The sequence below is a fragment of the Trichechus manatus genome, unplaced genomic scaffold, assembly GCF_000243295.1.
Source record: "Trichechus manatus latirostris isolate Lorelei unplaced genomic scaffold, TriManLat1.0 scaffold00076, whole genome shotgun sequence".
Taxonomy (NCBI): domain Eukaryota; kingdom Metazoa; phylum Chordata; class Mammalia; order Sirenia; family Trichechidae; genus Trichechus; species Trichechus manatus.
Window position 1 is genome coordinate 9,270,174 of NW_004444012.1, and position 18,065 is coordinate 9,288,238.

The 18,065-nt window shown below is 42.9% G+C and overlaps 1 protein-coding gene across 1 annotated transcript in view; it reads right to left on the reverse strand.

Annotated features, from left to right (window-relative positions):
* The window catches only part of INO80 (INO80 complex ATPase subunit), a 102,330-nt gene that overhangs the window by 5,259 nt on the left and 79,006 nt on the right, over window positions 1–18,065 (reverse strand). The window contains exons 28-32 of the mRNA XM_004380644.3: window positions 13,710–13,782; window positions 6,118–6,276; window positions 4,398–4,500; window positions 3,345–3,433; window positions 9–164 (exon numbers count right to left, since the gene is read on the reverse strand). Of these exons, the coding sequence (XP_004380701.1) occupies window positions 9–164; window positions 3,345–3,433; window positions 4,398–4,500; window positions 6,118–6,276; window positions 13,710–13,782 (580 nt within the window). The remainder of the gene's footprint in view (window positions 1–8; window positions 165–3,344; window positions 3,434–4,397; window positions 4,501–6,117; window positions 6,277–13,709; window positions 13,783–18,065) is intronic.

Sequence of the window (18,065 nt, forward strand, 5' to 3'; positions counted from 1 at the left end):
TCCCTCACCTCACTGAAGGGGCTGGGCATGGCTGAGTCCACACTAATGAAGGAGTCGTCCCCGTCAGCAGAGAGGTTGGAGTTATCAGCCGAGGGAACAAATGGGATCACCAGGTTCACACCCTCCTTTCGCCTTTTGCCATCCAATTCATCTTCCTTTTTCTTCTGGGAACGCACGAATCAGGAAAGATGGAGAAAGCATGAGGACAGGCAGCAAGGGAAGAAAATGATGATGGAACTTTCATTCCTTATAAATGTCTCCATTTCCTTATTTTCAATTAGCACATTTTTAAGAAAGAAAAAGCTCATAAGGAAGGAGAAAAAAGGGTCATAATAAGAATTTAAAAGGCAGGCCAGTGAAACTGAACGGGAGCCACAACAGGCCTGAGCCTCACGGCGCATCCAAGTGCAGCAGTGCAGCACTCCCAGAAAGGCAGGGCCAGAGGTTTTAATACCTTTTATGTACGTTTGTTTTTACTCTTTTTTTTAAACATGCCACATGAAAAACAGGGCCTCACTATACCCAAGGAATAATGGGTTGTTTTTGTCATTTTTTTCAATTTACACGTGAACTCTTAAGGGTTGAGTGACCAGGCTACACTGAACAGTTCTAGAACCAGATTCGGTAAGGCTTTGTCACAGATCAGGGATCTGGAATCACAGAATGTGCTTGGACACATCTGGAAATCATACCCACCCACTGTACCTAACTGCATTTGTGTCTACACCTGTATTAGGGTTAATTTGGTATGTTTAGTGCAATTAATATTGTTACTGTACATTTAACTGAAAGTTCTATACTTAGAGTAGGGATGACATCTAATGCAAACTCTGTAAAGCCTACAATGTTCTGTATCCACCTTCCTTTTCTTTGCTATTACTTCTGAAAGTTAAAGCTATTTTTTAATTCTAAATATTAGTAAGTAATTGGCTAGATATTGATGGTTGAGTCATGAAAGAGAAAGAGAACCTGAGGAAATGGGTAGAGATGGCAGCCCGGGCTAGGAGGGACTTGAATTCCCAGGACTTTTCAGCTTTGTAAATGAAGTGGGTACCAGGGACATCCTTCAGGCTAGAAACGGTTGTGCTTAGCAGCAGGCTTAATTCATAACAGGAAGAGTTGGCAAGTCAACTGGAAGATGATTTAATACAGACATGGCCAAAGAGACACATGGCCCTAATACTAAGCTTGGATAAGAGAAGAAGAAGACCTCCACTTAAAGCAGGAACAGTTTTAATATGTGGCCAGACACTACGCTTCAGGTAAACCAAACAGGCCAAGGAAATGGGTCAGGGACAAGGGTAGGATTTGAGGACCAGAGCTACAGAGATGCTTGAAACTCACATGGCTATCTTGTTCAAGACTAGGTCTCAGAGATGAATGGATAAACCAATTATGGTACATATACACAACGGAATATTACACAATGATAAAAAACGATGAATTCTCAAAACACCTCACAAACGGATGAATCTGGAGGGCATTATGCCAAGTGAAGTAAGTTAGGCACAAAAGGACAAATACTCTATGAGACTAGTATAAAAATTCAAGAGAAGGTTTACACACAGAAAAAAACATTCTTTGATGGTTACGAGGGTCGGGAGGGAGGAGGAGGGAAAACTACTAACCAGATAATAGACAAACGTCAACTTTGGTAAAGGGAAAGACAACACACAATACAGGGGAAGTCAGCACAACTGGACCAAGGCAAAAGCATAGACACAAGTTTCCTAGACACATCCAAACACTTTGAGGGACCCAGTGGCTGGAGCTGGGGACCACAGCCTGGGGGGACATCAAGGTCAACTGGCATAACATAATCATAAAGAAAATGTTCTACACCCCACTTTGGTGAGTAGTGCCTGGGGTCTTTAAAGCTTGTGAGTGTCCATCTAAGGTACATCTATTAGTCCCATCCCATCTGGAGCAAAGGAGAATGATGAAAACCAAAGACACAAGGAAAACATATACTCAGAGGACTAAAGGACCGCATGAACCAGAGACTCCAGCAGCCTGAGCCCAGAAGAACTAGACAGTGCCCGGCTACCACCCCCGACAGCTCTGACAGGGATCACCACAGAGTCCTGGATAGAAAGGGAGAAAAACGTAGAACAGAATTCAAATTCATGAAAAAAGACCAGACTTACTGGTCGGACAGAAACTGGAAGAACCCCTGAGACTATGGCCCCTGGACACTGCTAACTCAGAACTGAAACCATTCCCAAAGCCCACTTTTCAAAGATTAGCGAGGCCTATAAAACAGAAAAATAACACACATGAGGAACGTGCTTCTTAGTTCAATCAAATATATGAGACCAAATGGGCAACTCCTGTCCAAAAGCAAGATCAGAAGGCAGGAAGGGGCAAGAACTGGACGAATGGTCACAGGGAACCCAGGGTGGAAAAAGGCAGCATGTTGTTACATTTTGGGGATTGCAATCAATGTCTTAAAACAATATGTGTATAAATTTTTGAACGAGAAATTAACTTGAGCCGTAAACTTTCACCTAAAGCACATTTAAAAAAAAAAAAAAAAAAAGACTAGGGCTCAACCAGGGCTGGTGAAGATGGGTGGGCAGCACAACTCAAAGGTAGGTTAGAACCAGCACAAACTATTAGGATGTGCTTTCTGGGAGGTGGTAAAATGGTGTCAAACCAACAGCTGCGGGCAGAGTAAGTCTGGGAACCTAGTCAGAACCTAGTCAGGGCTGACTCCTGAAACAAGGGTAAGTCCTGAAGGTTTCCCTTCAATTTACATGCCACTGACGACCAGGGATAAGCATGACTGATACAATTCTTTGGTACAAACAGCAAGATAAGGAAAACCACATCCCACTTTGCAGCTAGCCCAGTGGCTGAAGTAGGAAAATGAGAAGGGAGACAAAAGATAGCCGAACTTCTTGGCGCATACTGGAGAGAGAGAGAGGGACAGACTGGTCAGGGATTTATTTTTCCAATAACAGATGACTTTGAATGGTACATGAGCAGAATTGTGGCAGAAGGATTGGCTGTAATGAGCTCTTAGGCTCTTTCTAAGATTCTACAAAATCTAATAATCTAAGTAACAGCCATCGAATCCATATTTAGCCTCACGCTTTGAAACAGCCCAGACAAATGGTTTCTATAATTAAACTGTGAACACAGATAGGGCTGTCTGTGTTGTGAGTACAGGTCTACCAGGGCCGCATGACTCTTGAGCATTTCTCCTGATCAAACGTCAACCAGCACAGAACCGCTATAGTGACACACAGCTGGAGCTGGACACCAACCAGTGACGATAAGCCGTGCACTCCTCAGCCTGGTCTGCAGGCCCCCCCCACTACTGGCCCTCAGGGTAGAGATACCTTCTCTGCGTACTTCTCCCGCTTGCGCTTGCGCTCCTTCACTCGGTTGGTTTCCTCTTGCTGCCGTTTCTCTTCCTGTCGCAGTCTCACTACCAAGAAAATTAAGCAAGATCTTGAAGAATCTCTGACCTGTACCAATCATACTTCATGGCATTTTTCATTCTTGCACTTCCAAGAAGTGGTATAACAGAAAAAAGTTTTGAAAAAGGAAAACTAACATTTCTAGCTGGATACACCTATATACTGTAAACAGAAATCTGACTCTTACCTGCATTAAAAGATACATCTAATCCTATTTCTACTCTGAAACTAAGGTGGCCGTATCCTCTGATGTTTATGTTCCAAGGTATGACTTCTATCCGTCCAAGGCAGATAACCGGTGGCTTTCTAACTCGGAGAAAGAACAGAGTTCTTGGATACTCTACAGCTTTTGGGTTCAACAATGGTTCCGTTTAATGATTATGGACCGTTCCTTGCCTTTTTTCCCCCTTTTCTTTGCTTTCTAGCTTTTTCGTATCTCTGCACGGAACAGACCAAATGTGGTTGTGGAGATCCCAAAGGTTTTCTAGAAGATGGTGGCAGCAGTGAGAACTATGAACTTACTTTGCTGTTATGCTATGGGAGTCTTCAGAAGGCTCACCCCTAAGTGTGAAACCCACTGTTCTCAAAGGCCAGAAATAACGGGAAAAGGGTCTGTATGTTACAGCAGTGCTTCTCCAACTTTTCCACAGAAACACTGCTCAAGGCCGAACAGAGTGAATTCGTAACTGCTGGGCAGTCTAGGGATATAGCCTTCCTACAGCAAGCTAAACATTTATTTGAAGTTATATTTATTTTAAAAATACATGTGAATTTTGCCTTTTACTTCACAATACACCCTTCTTAGGATTTTAATATAAAATATTAATATAAGAAGTTTCCCCCAAATAAAGCCTTTGGCTTTTCCTACTCTTGGCACACAATCATGTACCCCCTTCCATTTTCAGATGTGTGGAGCTAGAGAAGCATCTATTGCCGGGCAAAAGAGAGTGTTAAGAGGTTTAAAGTACGTACATTTCTTCTCCAACTCTTCATCATCTAGAAGAAGACTAACCACCTCTTTGGGTTTCAAGGTGTCTGGTTTGAAGTTCCCACCTGAAATCACCATCCGCTGAATCTATACCAAAGCAGATCAAAATGTCACCTCCAAGCATCTACTCCCATATGGCGAATATCCAGAAAGAAAGAAACACTATTCTCAACCTGTTCCTCAGGTAAGGCCTCTGGTTTCCCTATCCTTGTTTATCTGACCAGCTCATCCAGATGATTCATCCAACCGAAAGGACAGTGAGAATTTCTAGTCTTAGGACTGCTAAAATATCCAATAATAATACTGAATCATGATTGAAAAAACCAAAAAAAATCATTTCTTTGGAAACTAGTAAATTTGGTGCACATCTCAGAGGCAGATCGAGTTGACACTATTAGGATGAGAGCCCAAATGTCATGCTTTCTTCCTTTGAATGAGAGACTATGTCAAACATGAAGGCCATTCCTTCTTTTTTTTTAGTATTTTTAATTTTTTCCCATACAAAAATTTATACATACATTGTTATGTGACTCTAACTGCTCTCCCCATACTGTGACAGCACACTCCTCCTTTCCATCCCTGATTCCCCATGTCCATTCAGCCAGCTCCTAATCCTCTCTGCCTTCCCATCTCACCTCCAGACAGAAGCTGCCTGTTCAGTCTCTTGTATCTACTTGAGCTAAGAGGCACACTCCTCACAAGTATGAGTTTATGTCCCACAGTCCAGTCCAATCCCTGTCTGAAGAGCTGGCCTCGGAAATTTTAGTTCTGGGCCAAGAGAGAATCCAAGGGCCATGCTTTCCGGGGTTCCTCCAGTCTCAGTCAGACCATTAAGTCCGGTCTTCTTACTAGAATTTGAGTTTCGCACCCCACCTTTCTCCTGCTCCATCTGGGACTCTGCTGTGTTCCCTGTCAGGGAAGTCACTGGTGGTAGCCGGGCACCATCTAGTTCTTCTGGTCTCAGGCTGATGAAGTCTCTGGCCCATGCAGCCCTTTCTGTCTCTTGGGCTAATACTTTCCTTGTGTCTCTGGTGTTCTTCATTCTCCTTTACTCCAGGTGGTTGGGTCCAATTGATGCATCTTAGATGGCCTCTTGCAAGCTTTTAAGACCCCAGACACCACTCACCAAAGTAGGATGCAGAACATTTTCTTAATAAGCTTTGTTATGCCAATTGACCTAGATGTCCCCTGAAAGCACGGTCCCCAGATCCCTACCCCTTCTACTCTGTCCCTCAAAGTGTTCGATTGTATTCAGGAAACTTCTTAGCTTTGGTTTAGTCCAATTGTGCTGACTTCCCCTGTAGTGTGTGCTGTCCTTCCCTTCACCTAAAATAATTCTTATCTACTATCTAGTTAGTAAATAACACTCACCCTCCCTCCCCACCCTCGTAACCATCAAAGAATGTTTTCTTTGTGTTTAAACCTTCTCTTGAGTTCATGAAGGCCATTTCGGTGTCAAAGTTTCCACATGAACAATAGCTGAATCTTGGCAATGGACACCATTGTGATGGAAGAATAAGGAATAGCCAGGGCAGCTGACGCTGCTATCATACATAACCTTACTTCGTTTTCTATTCAGAAAAAATTCTAGCTCCTTCATGATCAATGAAACGTAAGAGAGCCTTAAAAAGTCTTAGCCTAGTCAACGTGGTTGGACTTGCTATCTTCTCCACCAGTATATTAATCCCTTTGCCTTGTGCCTACCTCACTCTTCTCCTTGGCTCTCTGAAGAATGCGTTCTTCAATAGTGCCTTTGCAGATGAGCCGGTACACAGTAACCTGCTTTGTCTGCCCCAAGCGATGGGCCCTGTCCATGGCCTGCTGGTCCACAGTGGGGTTCCAGTCGCTATCATAGAAAATCACCTATACAGGCAAGATGAGGATACAGCAAACATTGAGTCACTCTCTGGGCAGGCCAGGAATTCTGAGAGCAACCCAGTCCCTCATCTATTTGTAAGTTTGATGCCAGATTTCTACGATATTAAGATAGAGATGATATCAACTCATAAGACCAAGCCGCTCTTTCACTTGCCCCGGACAAAAAACGCATGTTCCTGGCTTTTTTCACAGTGTTCATTTAAAAAGAGCAATAAATATGACTAGTTAACACTTAGGGCTTACTGTCTGCCAGGCATTGTTTTAAGAGAATTATGTGTGTTAACTAATTGAACCTTCACAACCATCCCACGATGTGGTACTACTACAGCTCCTATTTTATAGATGAGAAGGCTGAGGCCCAGAGGAGCAGAGGATTGATAAGCACCACACAACCTAAGTAAGCGGTGAGCCTGGGATGTGAGGGGTGAAAGTCTTCCCTCTAACACTGGGCCTACCTTGGTGGGACAGGTATGGCTCTCTTGGCACTCTCAGGGAGATACGCTCACACCTACAGGGTCATTTCCTGTCCCACGAATCCCAGGGAAGCAGTGTTTAAAAGGCTCCCTGGAGGCTACTGTCAGCTTGTTGAACAGCAATCAAACAACAAAAAATGTACAACGTCCCACGTGGTCCTAAAACCAACAGACTCCTGAGACCTTAGCCTTTGAGGCTGCTATCCACCACAGCGGACCTACTGAAAAACATCTAGTTCAAAATGGCCCTCATCTCTCATGCATTCTCCTCTACATCCAACCAAGTCACTGAATTCAGCCAGTGCTTCTTTAGAAATGAACCTATCCTTTGTACAGCTCCACTGTCACTATCCTCACCATGACGCCTGGATCACTGATGCTCTGTGCCTGGATCACTGATGCTCTGCTAATCTAGTGGGCTCAGTGGATCTGTCTCAGTCTCTTTCTTCTTTAGTCTGTCCTGGGTACCACTGGAGACAAATCTTCCCTGCTACAGACCACTCCACCTCTCTGCCAGTTATGTTGTAACACACCAAGTCCAAACTCCCCTAAATACTGGGCCCTGCTCTATCGAGCCAACTTCATTTTCTAATCTTTCCCTAAACAATTATGGTTCCCCTTTTAGGCAGACAGGTCTTTTCAGTGTTCCTCATTTACATCACATCTGTTTGCACCTTTTTTTGCTCAAGCTGTTTCTCTGACTTAGAATCTCTTAACTCCTCTCACTGGTCCTTTAAGGTTCAGTTCAAGCTTCACCACTTTCAGGATGGTCTCTTGGATTTCTCTAGCCTATAATAATGTGCCCTTTTCCTGAATTTTTACTAGAAATAATAATAATAATAATGGCTAAACACTGTTTGCACTAGTGTGCAAACATATCACACTGAATTCTCACGAAGACTATATATTTTCTCCATCTTATGAATAAGGATGGAGCCCTGGTGGCACAGTGGTTAAATGCTTGGCTGCTAACCAAAAGGTCGGGAGCTCGAACCCACCAGCTGCTCCATGGGAGAAAGATGAGGCAGCCTGCTTCTGCAAAGATCACAGCCTTGGGAAACCCTATGGAGCAGTCCTATTCTGTGCTATAGGGTCGCTATGAGTCAACTCGACAGCAGTGGGATTTTGTTGTTATGAATAAGGAAGGGGCTAACCCGACATCACAGTGAGTGGTTGACCTGAGGTGTGACCTAGCAGTCTCCCCCACACCTGCACTATTAACACCAACCTGCACTGCTTCCCCTACTTCAGGTCTCCACTTAATCACTGAATAGTTTCCAACTATTTCACGTGTACCATATTTTAAATCTTCCCGTGTAGTCTTATTAGAGAACGACACCATCCATCAGTGCAAAGCAGAATTCAACAAATACTAGTTGGTTGATACTGCAATCTCTAAGGGGATTGATCAAAACTAGACAGAATCTAAAAATGTAAACTAAAGACTGACTTATCTCTCTTTAAACTTTTTCTCAGTTATGCTTTTCTTACTGCTTAACACTATTCCCAAGTGATTTTACTCATTTAAAAACAGAGGAAATTCTTATAGCTCTTCTTGGTAGAAGTCAGGTTTGGATGAAGATGGACAACAGGCATCAGCATTTTCAGTGCTTTTGTCTCTACTAATAAGAACCTCACTGGCTCTCTTACAGCACCCCTTTCATCTAACTTTTATATGAGGTATAAATCTCTCAATTTTTAGCACAGGTTAGAATCCTTGGGGAGAGAACTGGTGACTCCTTGCCAAAGAAAAAGTCAATGTGAAAGCGTATTATTTACTCCATATTTTTCCGCTGACTTAAGATTTGGGAGTAAACAATGCTTGCCACATGTAGAAAAATACAGCAAAACTGACCACAGAACATTTTGGAGTTTCACCAGGATAAACAAAATTCTAGCAAATCCAGTTTAAACTTTTAGGAAGAACAAAGGAAGAGAGGACAAGTTAACTAAAAGGAGACTTCCAGCTGGACACGGGGATCACTGCTTGTCCAGCATACCTTAAATGACTACATATGTGAAAACCAGGGGCTGATGTCATACCCAAAAGACAGTACCTTCATCTGCCCAAGCCTGAAGCAATGATTCAGCATGAATTCATAATGGGGAATCCTATATTATGAATCACTTCATAGGTGTTTATCATTCACATTTCTTCCTGAAAATCTCAGTGGCAACCAGGCCTGATTCAACCTAGGTTCTTTTAAGTGCATAACAAGTAAGAAGATTAAAATCCAAGGAGATATGCTTGAAATTTTAACTTCAAAACAAAAAACAAAACAAAACAAACTTAGTGGCTATTTATCCTATAAATGGATTAAAAGAGGTGGGGGAATTTGGGAGGAGAAGAGAATAAAGTAGGATTCTACTTAGAAAAATACTCATCCAGAGAAAAAGAATATGAAATACAAAAGCTAAAAGATTAAAACAGAGAATACGAGTCAAAAACTCAAAACCAAGTCAGCTGAACGGTTACCATCTAACTTGACAACAGACGCTCAATCAGCCACGACGTGAACCGGGGCAGTGTTGGGGGTGACAGTGCCTACCACAGTGGGACAAAGACGACACCTGCATTTGGTAGTCAGGTTTACAGAGCTTAGAGAGACAGTCTAGAGGAAAACAAATAACAATTAAAGGGCTAGAACAAATGACTTAACTAGGAAAGATTACAGCAGGTCAATCCACAAAGCATGGCCCAGCAGTAACTAAGGGGAAATACACGAATAGCACCTGCGTGAAGCTGTGAACACCAAGCTCGGTAGGTGTGGGAACAGAGAGTGAGAGCTGAGATGGGGTGGAGGGGCCGTGCCACATAGGTCAATGATAGGAGGTTTCAGGGCATGAGGGAGTGAAATGGAAAACAGGAAAATTTAGAGAACAACCAGAAAAAGTTGGACCAACACTTGGAGGGTGGAGCTCGTTTTCCCCAAGAGAATGGGTGGAAGTTCCGTCCTTTGGGAGAGCGGAAAGCTGTCCCATGGCATCTCCTGGGACATTAGGGCTGCTCATATTGCGAACTAAGGGACAAAAATTTCCTCATTCTCTCGTTACATGTACGAATTCAAAACAGGTCTGACACAGAAACAAAAACAAATGGTGCAATTTATAGCAACCCCTCAGTAAACAGTCAATCATGGAGCTATTCCTACTTCAGGCAGAATCCAAGAACAAAGGAAAACAGCGAGAGTAAGGGGCAGCTGCCATTAATCACACGCTCAAATCAGGTTTTCTCTAACAGAGCGGGCCAGATAGACTCCCACTGTTTATGATACTAATACTCGTTTACATATGCAAATACCAACAAAGCGCATTCTCAGTCACCAGACGGTGAAGTCAGTTCTGACGTTTTAGGCTGACTAACCTCTTCCTTGGCCATCAGCTGTCCAGGGGATCTCCCAAAGCTAAATAAATCTCAGGGCAAAGGAAAAATGCAAGACAAGCAGTTAAGCCTATTGTGTCTCCAAATTTAACACACACAGGAGTTCACACAAAGCATTACCTAGGAATTCATTCCAATCTTGCTGTCCTATTCTTCTGGGGAACGTGTACAAGGAGCTCCTACTTTACAAGTGAATCTCGCAGAAATTAAACGGGCATCTCTCTAGGCCCCAGAATGAAAAGGGATGCCTGCTTCTACTCCTCCAGCTGTCGGTGGTGGTGGTCGTTGCTGGGTGCCACCAAGTGAGTTCCAACTCATAGCGACCCTGTGTGACAGAGGAGAACTGCCTCATAGCGTTTTCTTGGCTGTAATCTTCATGAAAGCAGATCGCCAGGTCTTTCTCCCACAGAGCTGCTGGGTGGGCTCGAACCACCAACCTTTTGGTTAGCAGCTAAGTGCTTAACTGCTGCGACACCAGGGCTCCTTAGTTATCAGTTAGGGGCCCACTTCTGGTTCTCTACAGCTGGCAGAACTCCTTAGCCTCACACAGACAAACTATGTGAACACTGGAAGCATGATAAGGATCTCACCCCCTAAAATCTGCCTACTTCTTTGATGATGCAAATGAACGACTCGGTGAACTAGTCCTTCAGAAACTATAGACCAAACCCTAGACAGGCAGCCTGAGAAGAAGGGAAGGAGCTTTTAATCAAATGAACACGTTAGAGTCCCCTGGGAGACCTCATCAAGCCTCATGGCCTTAAATATCATCTATAACCTGATGACTCCAAAATACATTTGCAGCCCCAATCCTCCTCCTGAACTCCAGACTCCACTGCCTCAAACCCACTCGTATCTCATCTTCCTCCTATCAGTAACTGGTATCGCTATCATTCCAGCTGCTCAGGCCAAACACCCCAGAGTCCTTGATGCCTCCTGTATGCCCAACATCCAAGCTAGCAGCAAACTCTGTTAGCTCTACCAAAAAAATACACGCAGATTCCAATTATTTCTCACCATCTCTGCAGCTTCACCCCTTGTCCATATCACCATTATCTTGTCTCTAACTCCTAACTGATCTTCCTGCTTCTACTTTTCTCCCCTACAGCCTCTCAGAAGCCAGAGGGATGCATTAAAATACCAAGCCAGATCATGTCACTCCTCTGCTCAAATTCTTCTAATGGCCTCTCACCTCCAAGTCTTTACCATGGCCTACTAAGCCCCATATGATCCGCTTCTGCAACACCCATCCCAATCTCACACTACTCTTTCCTCATACACTCTATTCTACCTACTCTGGGCTCCTTGCTGTTGCCTGATAACACCAAGCATGTTCTCACCTCAGGACTTTGCGCTTATCTCCTCTGCTTGGAATGTTCTTCTTTCTGCCACATATATGCTTTTGGCTTGCTTCCTCACTGTCTTCAGATCTTGGTTCAAGTGTCACCTCATTAGAGAGGCCTGATCAGTCCATATAAAACAGCAACCCCTGATCATTCTATCACTCCTTACCTGCTGCATTTTTCTTCATAGCATTCATATTATTTATTTATTTATTTTTTAAAAAATATTTTATCTCCCCCTGGTAGAAACATAATTTCTAGAAACTGAGGACAAAAACAGAACTCTGTTTTGTTGCAAGTGGCTAGAACAGTGTAATTCCTAGTGGCTAAAACAGTGCCAGGCCTTTGGTGGATGCTCATTAAACATCTGAATGAATGAATGAATGAATGAACTATTCCAGGCATGAGAAATGCAGACATGACACTTCCTTCCCCTGAAGAGCTCCAAGTCTAGTATGTAAAGTAATGCATGACTATCTGGTGTGATTAAGTTGAGTAGCGGGAAGGGTCAGTGTTTTAAGAACAAGCAGGGGTTTACCAGGTAGAAGAGGAGGCTCACGGGGCATTCTAGCTGAGGGAACAGTTCATATACCACAGTGTAACATAGCATGGTGTCTTCAGGAACTACAAGTCAATCGTTATTTCTGGAACATAAATTTTGGAAGGGGAAGTGGTCTGGCAACTAGGCTAGAAAGGCAGATAAAGGCCACAAAATGAAGGGTCTTGTATGCCATATAAAGGAGCTTATACTTTATTTTGCAGATGATGGGGAATCCCTGAAGAGTTTTAAGCAAAGGAGTGACATGATTAGTAAAGAAGAGTATAAACAAACTAACAGAGCAGCAGCATAGCACAGAATGGATTTGGATGAACCCAGGTAATGGGGCTGGGGGCTGAGACTGGAGGCCAAAAAGATCCAGTAGGAGAAAGTAATGAATCTTGCACTCACACTGAGAATATGACTAAGCTGGACTGTATGGGATGTTTAAACAGTAGAGAAAGCAGAGAAACAAGCAGAAGAACGAGAAAGGGCAAGTTTATGCTATCTGATATGGCACCAAGTCAGCCATCCCATCAGAGAACCCACAAGAACAATATCTACCACAACTGACAGTCTTTCCATAAAACGATGGAGGTTAATGATGAGTGTGTTAGATACAGCATCTACCCAGCTATGCCTCCAGCGGTCCTCAGACCCTGGAGCCCTGGCTGAATGGCTGAAGAGTTTTACATGCCAAGGAAAGTACACCTGAGTCCTACAGTTGATATTCTATCTAGTGATGTTACACAATCTGTTTTTATTCTTGCGGGTAGGCAATTCTACTGCACAGCAGTTCATAAGAAGAAAGAGTGGATACAGCCTGGGAGTGAAGACCGGGAAGCACGGGATCTAGTTCCAGCTCTACTGCTGTCAGTCTACTCAAACCTCTTCAGGCCTCAACCTCAATACTCCACAATCCTGCTAGGTTTGCATCCTACTCATACTTGTGGGGATTCTGATGCTTTGTATTTCATGGAGGGGCACCACAACAGCCACATAAAGTGACACTTTTAGAGTCATGCCGTTTATGAAACAATTTCCCACTTATGCATTTTTAAAGTTATTGAGATTGTTATTTGAACACTGGGAATAATTTTGAAATTCAAAAAGAATGCTCTTCTCCCTTTCAGAGGAAGGACTATTCCTCCAAGGAGACTGGGTATGAAAGGATGAACAATTTGCTGAAATGTCTTTTTTATTTTATTTTTTAAATTACCAATGTTATTGCTCTTCTACCACCTTTTAAAGTTTAGGAAATAAAAACATGAGTTTTTACTATAGTGGAATAACACCTAACAGTAATGAAACAATCAATCTTTTCTGATCTGTTCGGTTACAGCTCCTAAAATAAATTGAGTTGGATTGACTAAGTTTTTTTTCCAGTCTGTTGTGATGTATCTCGTGTCTAGAACAGTGTCCAGCACATAGTAGGCATTCATTAAATATTTGCTGAATGAATGTGTAAGAAACTTATTAAAAGAGAATGGCTGGAAAAGTCTAAAAGGAAAGCTAAAATGCTCCAGTTAGTCAAAATGCAATCTGTAGTCTTTTAACATAACCAGAGGCAAAGAAATAAACTAGCTGGTGTCACAAAATGAAGGGTAACAAAAACTGAATGACAAATTCAGAGAGAAAACCTCCATATCCGGGGCATTCATGACTGTGCCCTCATTACTTACTGTATCTGCTGCAGTGAGATTGATACCCAGTCCTCCAGCTCGTGTGCTCAACAGGAACACAAAGATGTCATTCCTGTGGAAGACAGAGGGATACGGTAAGAGGGAAAATTGAAAAGGAAAAATAGCATGTGGCAAAAGAGAGGGACCTCTGAATATAGTACACAGAGTCTTAGGGCTAGAAGGAGTTTTGGTGGCTATCTTGGACTAAGTGTTGTTTCCTTAACACTGTACAAAGGTGCTCCGTTGCTAAAATCAAATGATGGAAACCTTCCAATTTGTAGATAAACTTTTGCTGCCCACTGGTATCTTACTGATAGAAAATACAATAACAACCATGTGGCAAATAGTAACAGAAGAAATAGGTTACTGTGGAAGTAGAGCCCTTTCTCTGTGTATGCAATAACTGTATTGTTAACAAGTCAAACCACTCTTAGATTATACGAAGGGGGCCAGATACATCAGTATTTCAGTGCTTCCCCCAAGAACCATGATTTTCAATAGTTTGGGAACTAACAATTTTTAGTCAAAAATACTCATTTTAAGGTGAAGAAACTGAGTCCCAGAAAAATGACACAAGGCTAGGACTAAGACCCAGGCCATGACTTCTATGTACTAAACTGAACTTAGGATCAATCCAATGAGACAGGTTTGAATTGAAGTACTTTTTGAAGAATGTCAACAGAGCCCCTTACATAGAAGCAATTAGAGTTTTCTCGGTTTCCCTTTACATCCAACATCCTTTTAAAGAAACCTAAAATTACAAATAAACCACCAGGTGTCACTGACACTCATTCCGGCAACAAATATTTACCGAATATCTTCTAGAAACAAGGTCCGTGCCAGATCACAAACGGCAGGCTTTTGACAATGTTTAAGATTTATCTACACACACACCCACACACACACGCACGTGCACACTCACACATGCACGCACACCCGCGCACACGCACAGACGCGCACCCGCACACCCGCGCACGCACATACGCACATGCACACGCACACACAGACACGCGCACACACACAGACACGCACACACACGCGCACACACGCACACACACGGACACACGCACACACGCACACACACAGGGACTCAGTTTTAACTCAATTTTTGCAAACAACAAACATATTTTACGATTATCTTGCATTTTCACGTTCCTGCCACCTAGATTATTTTCCGTAACTTTTCTAAGAGGAATGGACTGTATTTTACTGGTGAGCAAACTTTACAGTCCTCTACATCAAGCTGCCAATTCCTTTCCCTCCTGACTATTGTGAGGAATACAGCTGGAAATTCATCCAGGTCGGTGCTACTCAGACCGCAGCTCACACCTGTCACTGGTCATGAAATCAATCTGGCGGATCTAGACCACATCAAGAAATAAACTGAAGAAACGGAACAGAATAGACAATGTTATAATACCTCACAGGTCATAAGGGTAAGTGCTGCTTTGTGAAATTTATTTCAGATATGGTATACAGGTAAGGGGTCACAATGTAAAATGAATTGCACTCTGTTGGTTTTCAGTAAAAAAAAAAAAAAAAATTGAAGCATACTGATTTAGATTAATGAGCTCCTTTGATAACGTGGAAAGTTAAAACCTAAAACACTCATATCTTAGAATAAATTATTTTAAAAAATCAAACAAATTCCAACACCTAGCTTGAAACTGGCATATGGCATCTCATTATTGGACGGGTAAAAGAATGGGAAAGGGAGAAAATGTTTCAGAGTACCAAGAAATTTGGGAAAGATCCAGTTCCAACAGAGGCCTCTGCATCTACAGGATAGCATGCCACAATATGAAGCAGGATGTTGGAGGGGAAGGGGCAGGAGTGAGGGCAAGGAGAGGACTGCAGAGAAGGGATGCACTCAAGGCAAGTTTCATCCAGGCTCTACTGACAGACAGCCAGAGTGCTGGCAGTGTAAGACCGTGACAACTCGGGTGAGATCATTCCCGTATTTCTACCACAGTACAATCATACCCTAGCAAACACTTGTGATCTGCTAAGAGATTGGACTCCGTAAAGTATCAGGATGCTCTCATTCTTTGATACTGTTGTTCTTCCTTGGTAAAGTCACCTGACCACTGAAGGTGTTTCCTGAATTATAAAATGAGGATGCTATGAATACAGCTGAAGTGACTTAGCTGATGACACAGCAACATCAAACATGAACCTCAGTGAAGGAACGACTCTGAAATAAGCACCTTGGTTAATCACTGAGCTGGACAGGTCCTAGTAGAAACGGTCCACTATCTGCATGCAATTAAACACAACTTTCCTAGAGCAGAGAGTGTCTGGAGGCCTCTTGTAGGTCAGGAGTCTAAAAGCCTTGTATTTCCACAAGAATTCTACTAGTTCATCTTTGAATTTTATTACGAAGCTTAATATTTAATAATGTTTCTTATTAAATGGTCATTTTTTATGATTAAATCACATAGGGAGAATTAAAAAGTTGGAAGGCATCTGCCAAGTTACGAGCACCTTTTCCCAGAGACGGGATGATGTCAACAGAAGCTTGGTACCTAACAGGACCACAGAAGAGTATCTGACCACAACAAAGGTTCAAATAAAAGTTTATTTTGTCAGGGCCATACTAGCCCCTACAGATTAATCCCTCTCACTTGGGCACTGAGAAGACAGCTTTCCCCTATACTCTTCCTCTCCTGCTTTGGTGGGGACAGAGGCAGAGGCTCAGAGGCTCCTCTCTGACACTGGGATCTGACGGGGTTCCTCCATGGCTGGGACTTTTTTGGTAATTCCTGAGGAAGCCCAGCACCTGCTCACTGTGCCTGCTTGCTGTCGGCTGAGGACAGGGGAGCAGGAAGGGAGAAGGCAGCTGGGAAGCACAACACAAGGAGGCATTTCCAGAGTCTGGACAGCTGGAGGGGCAAGTCCCCAGGTGCAGCAATCCCACAGAAACAGGAGACTGTGTACAGACAAAACGCTAGTAAGAGGGATGTAGGTAAAAATAAATGAGTGGAAAAATCTAGAAGTACAGTGGTGGAAAACACTTCTTTTAGATACTAAGTATGTGTTTAGAAGATGCTTTTTAATGATTATCTTTGTGCTCTGTGAAGTAGATGGTATTTAGCAAGGTTTGGCTGCAGTCAATGTAATTTTATCATACTGTAATGGAAAAATAGGATTATAACAATCCTGGGTTTTTATGTCACGGAAATTAGTAGTTTTCATCCTGGATCAGACTGCTGAATTATTTATAAACAAAAACATCTAAATCAAACTGCTGAGAAGCTCTTTTCTACTTAATAAATCTAGTATTGCTAATATGAGCTAGTGTTAGGCGGGCTCTCTGACTGGAAACCCTGGTGGCGCACTGGTCAAGAGCTATGGCTGCTAACCGAAAAAGGGTCAGCAGTTTGAATCCACCTGGTGCTTGTTGGAAACCCTCCGGGGCAGTTCTACTCTGTCCTATAGGGTTCCTATGAGTCGGAATCGACTCAACAGAAACGGGTTTGCTCTGACTGTACTGAATAAAACAAAATCTTAAAGGTAACATGGTGGTTTGAGTGCCCTCTAGGGGGCTGAAAAGGAATCTTAACTCAGAGCCTCTGCTGGAACAGGCCTGAGAGGCTTCTGGGTGGTCAGAGAAGGGGACTATGAAATCACACAGCAAAGACATGCCCTGGTCTCACTCTTCTTTAGTGAAAGACCCACTAAGGTCTCTTTGCACCAATATACCCAAACAGCACTAGGCACGTAGCCAATCGCAGTAAAGGCTTGTTGAATGAATGAAAAAGAGCCAGAATGAAAGAAGACACTGGGGCTCTACAACATTCTCACCAGAAAAGAAAAGTCCACACTATAGTCACTTTTTCTCCTATTTTCCAAAGGGCCACCCTGAGTGTTCCAGTGACTGGGGAGATCCATTTGGTAAATGTCATGGGGTACCAGGAAGGCAAGCAAAGACCAAGGCTCCATAGAGCAAAGATCTTGTGAATGGCTGCTGGGATCACGCAGGTCACGTGCTCTAAATGTTGTCCAGTCAGGACATCCTGGCCAAACAGTCTTTAGTCTCAGTCAGGCTCTTTCCTGGAAGGATCCCTCATAAATAAATCTTGTATGAAGGGAATGTAAATGGCTTTTTATAGGAGTTCTTGTTTACTCTGGCTGATCTTTGAGCCATAGGGCTTTCTAGTTGAAACTACAATTTTTCTTTGATTTTTTTTTCATTAATAATAATAAAAATATTTGGGAAAGCATACTTTACTGTTTCAAAAACACCTGTCTTTTCTCTATATTGGGCTACTGCAGACATTCAAATGTGTAAGTTGAGCACTTTTCCCCCACACGGGAGGAGGGTGTGTGTGTGGGAGGGGGTATCTGTCAATAAGC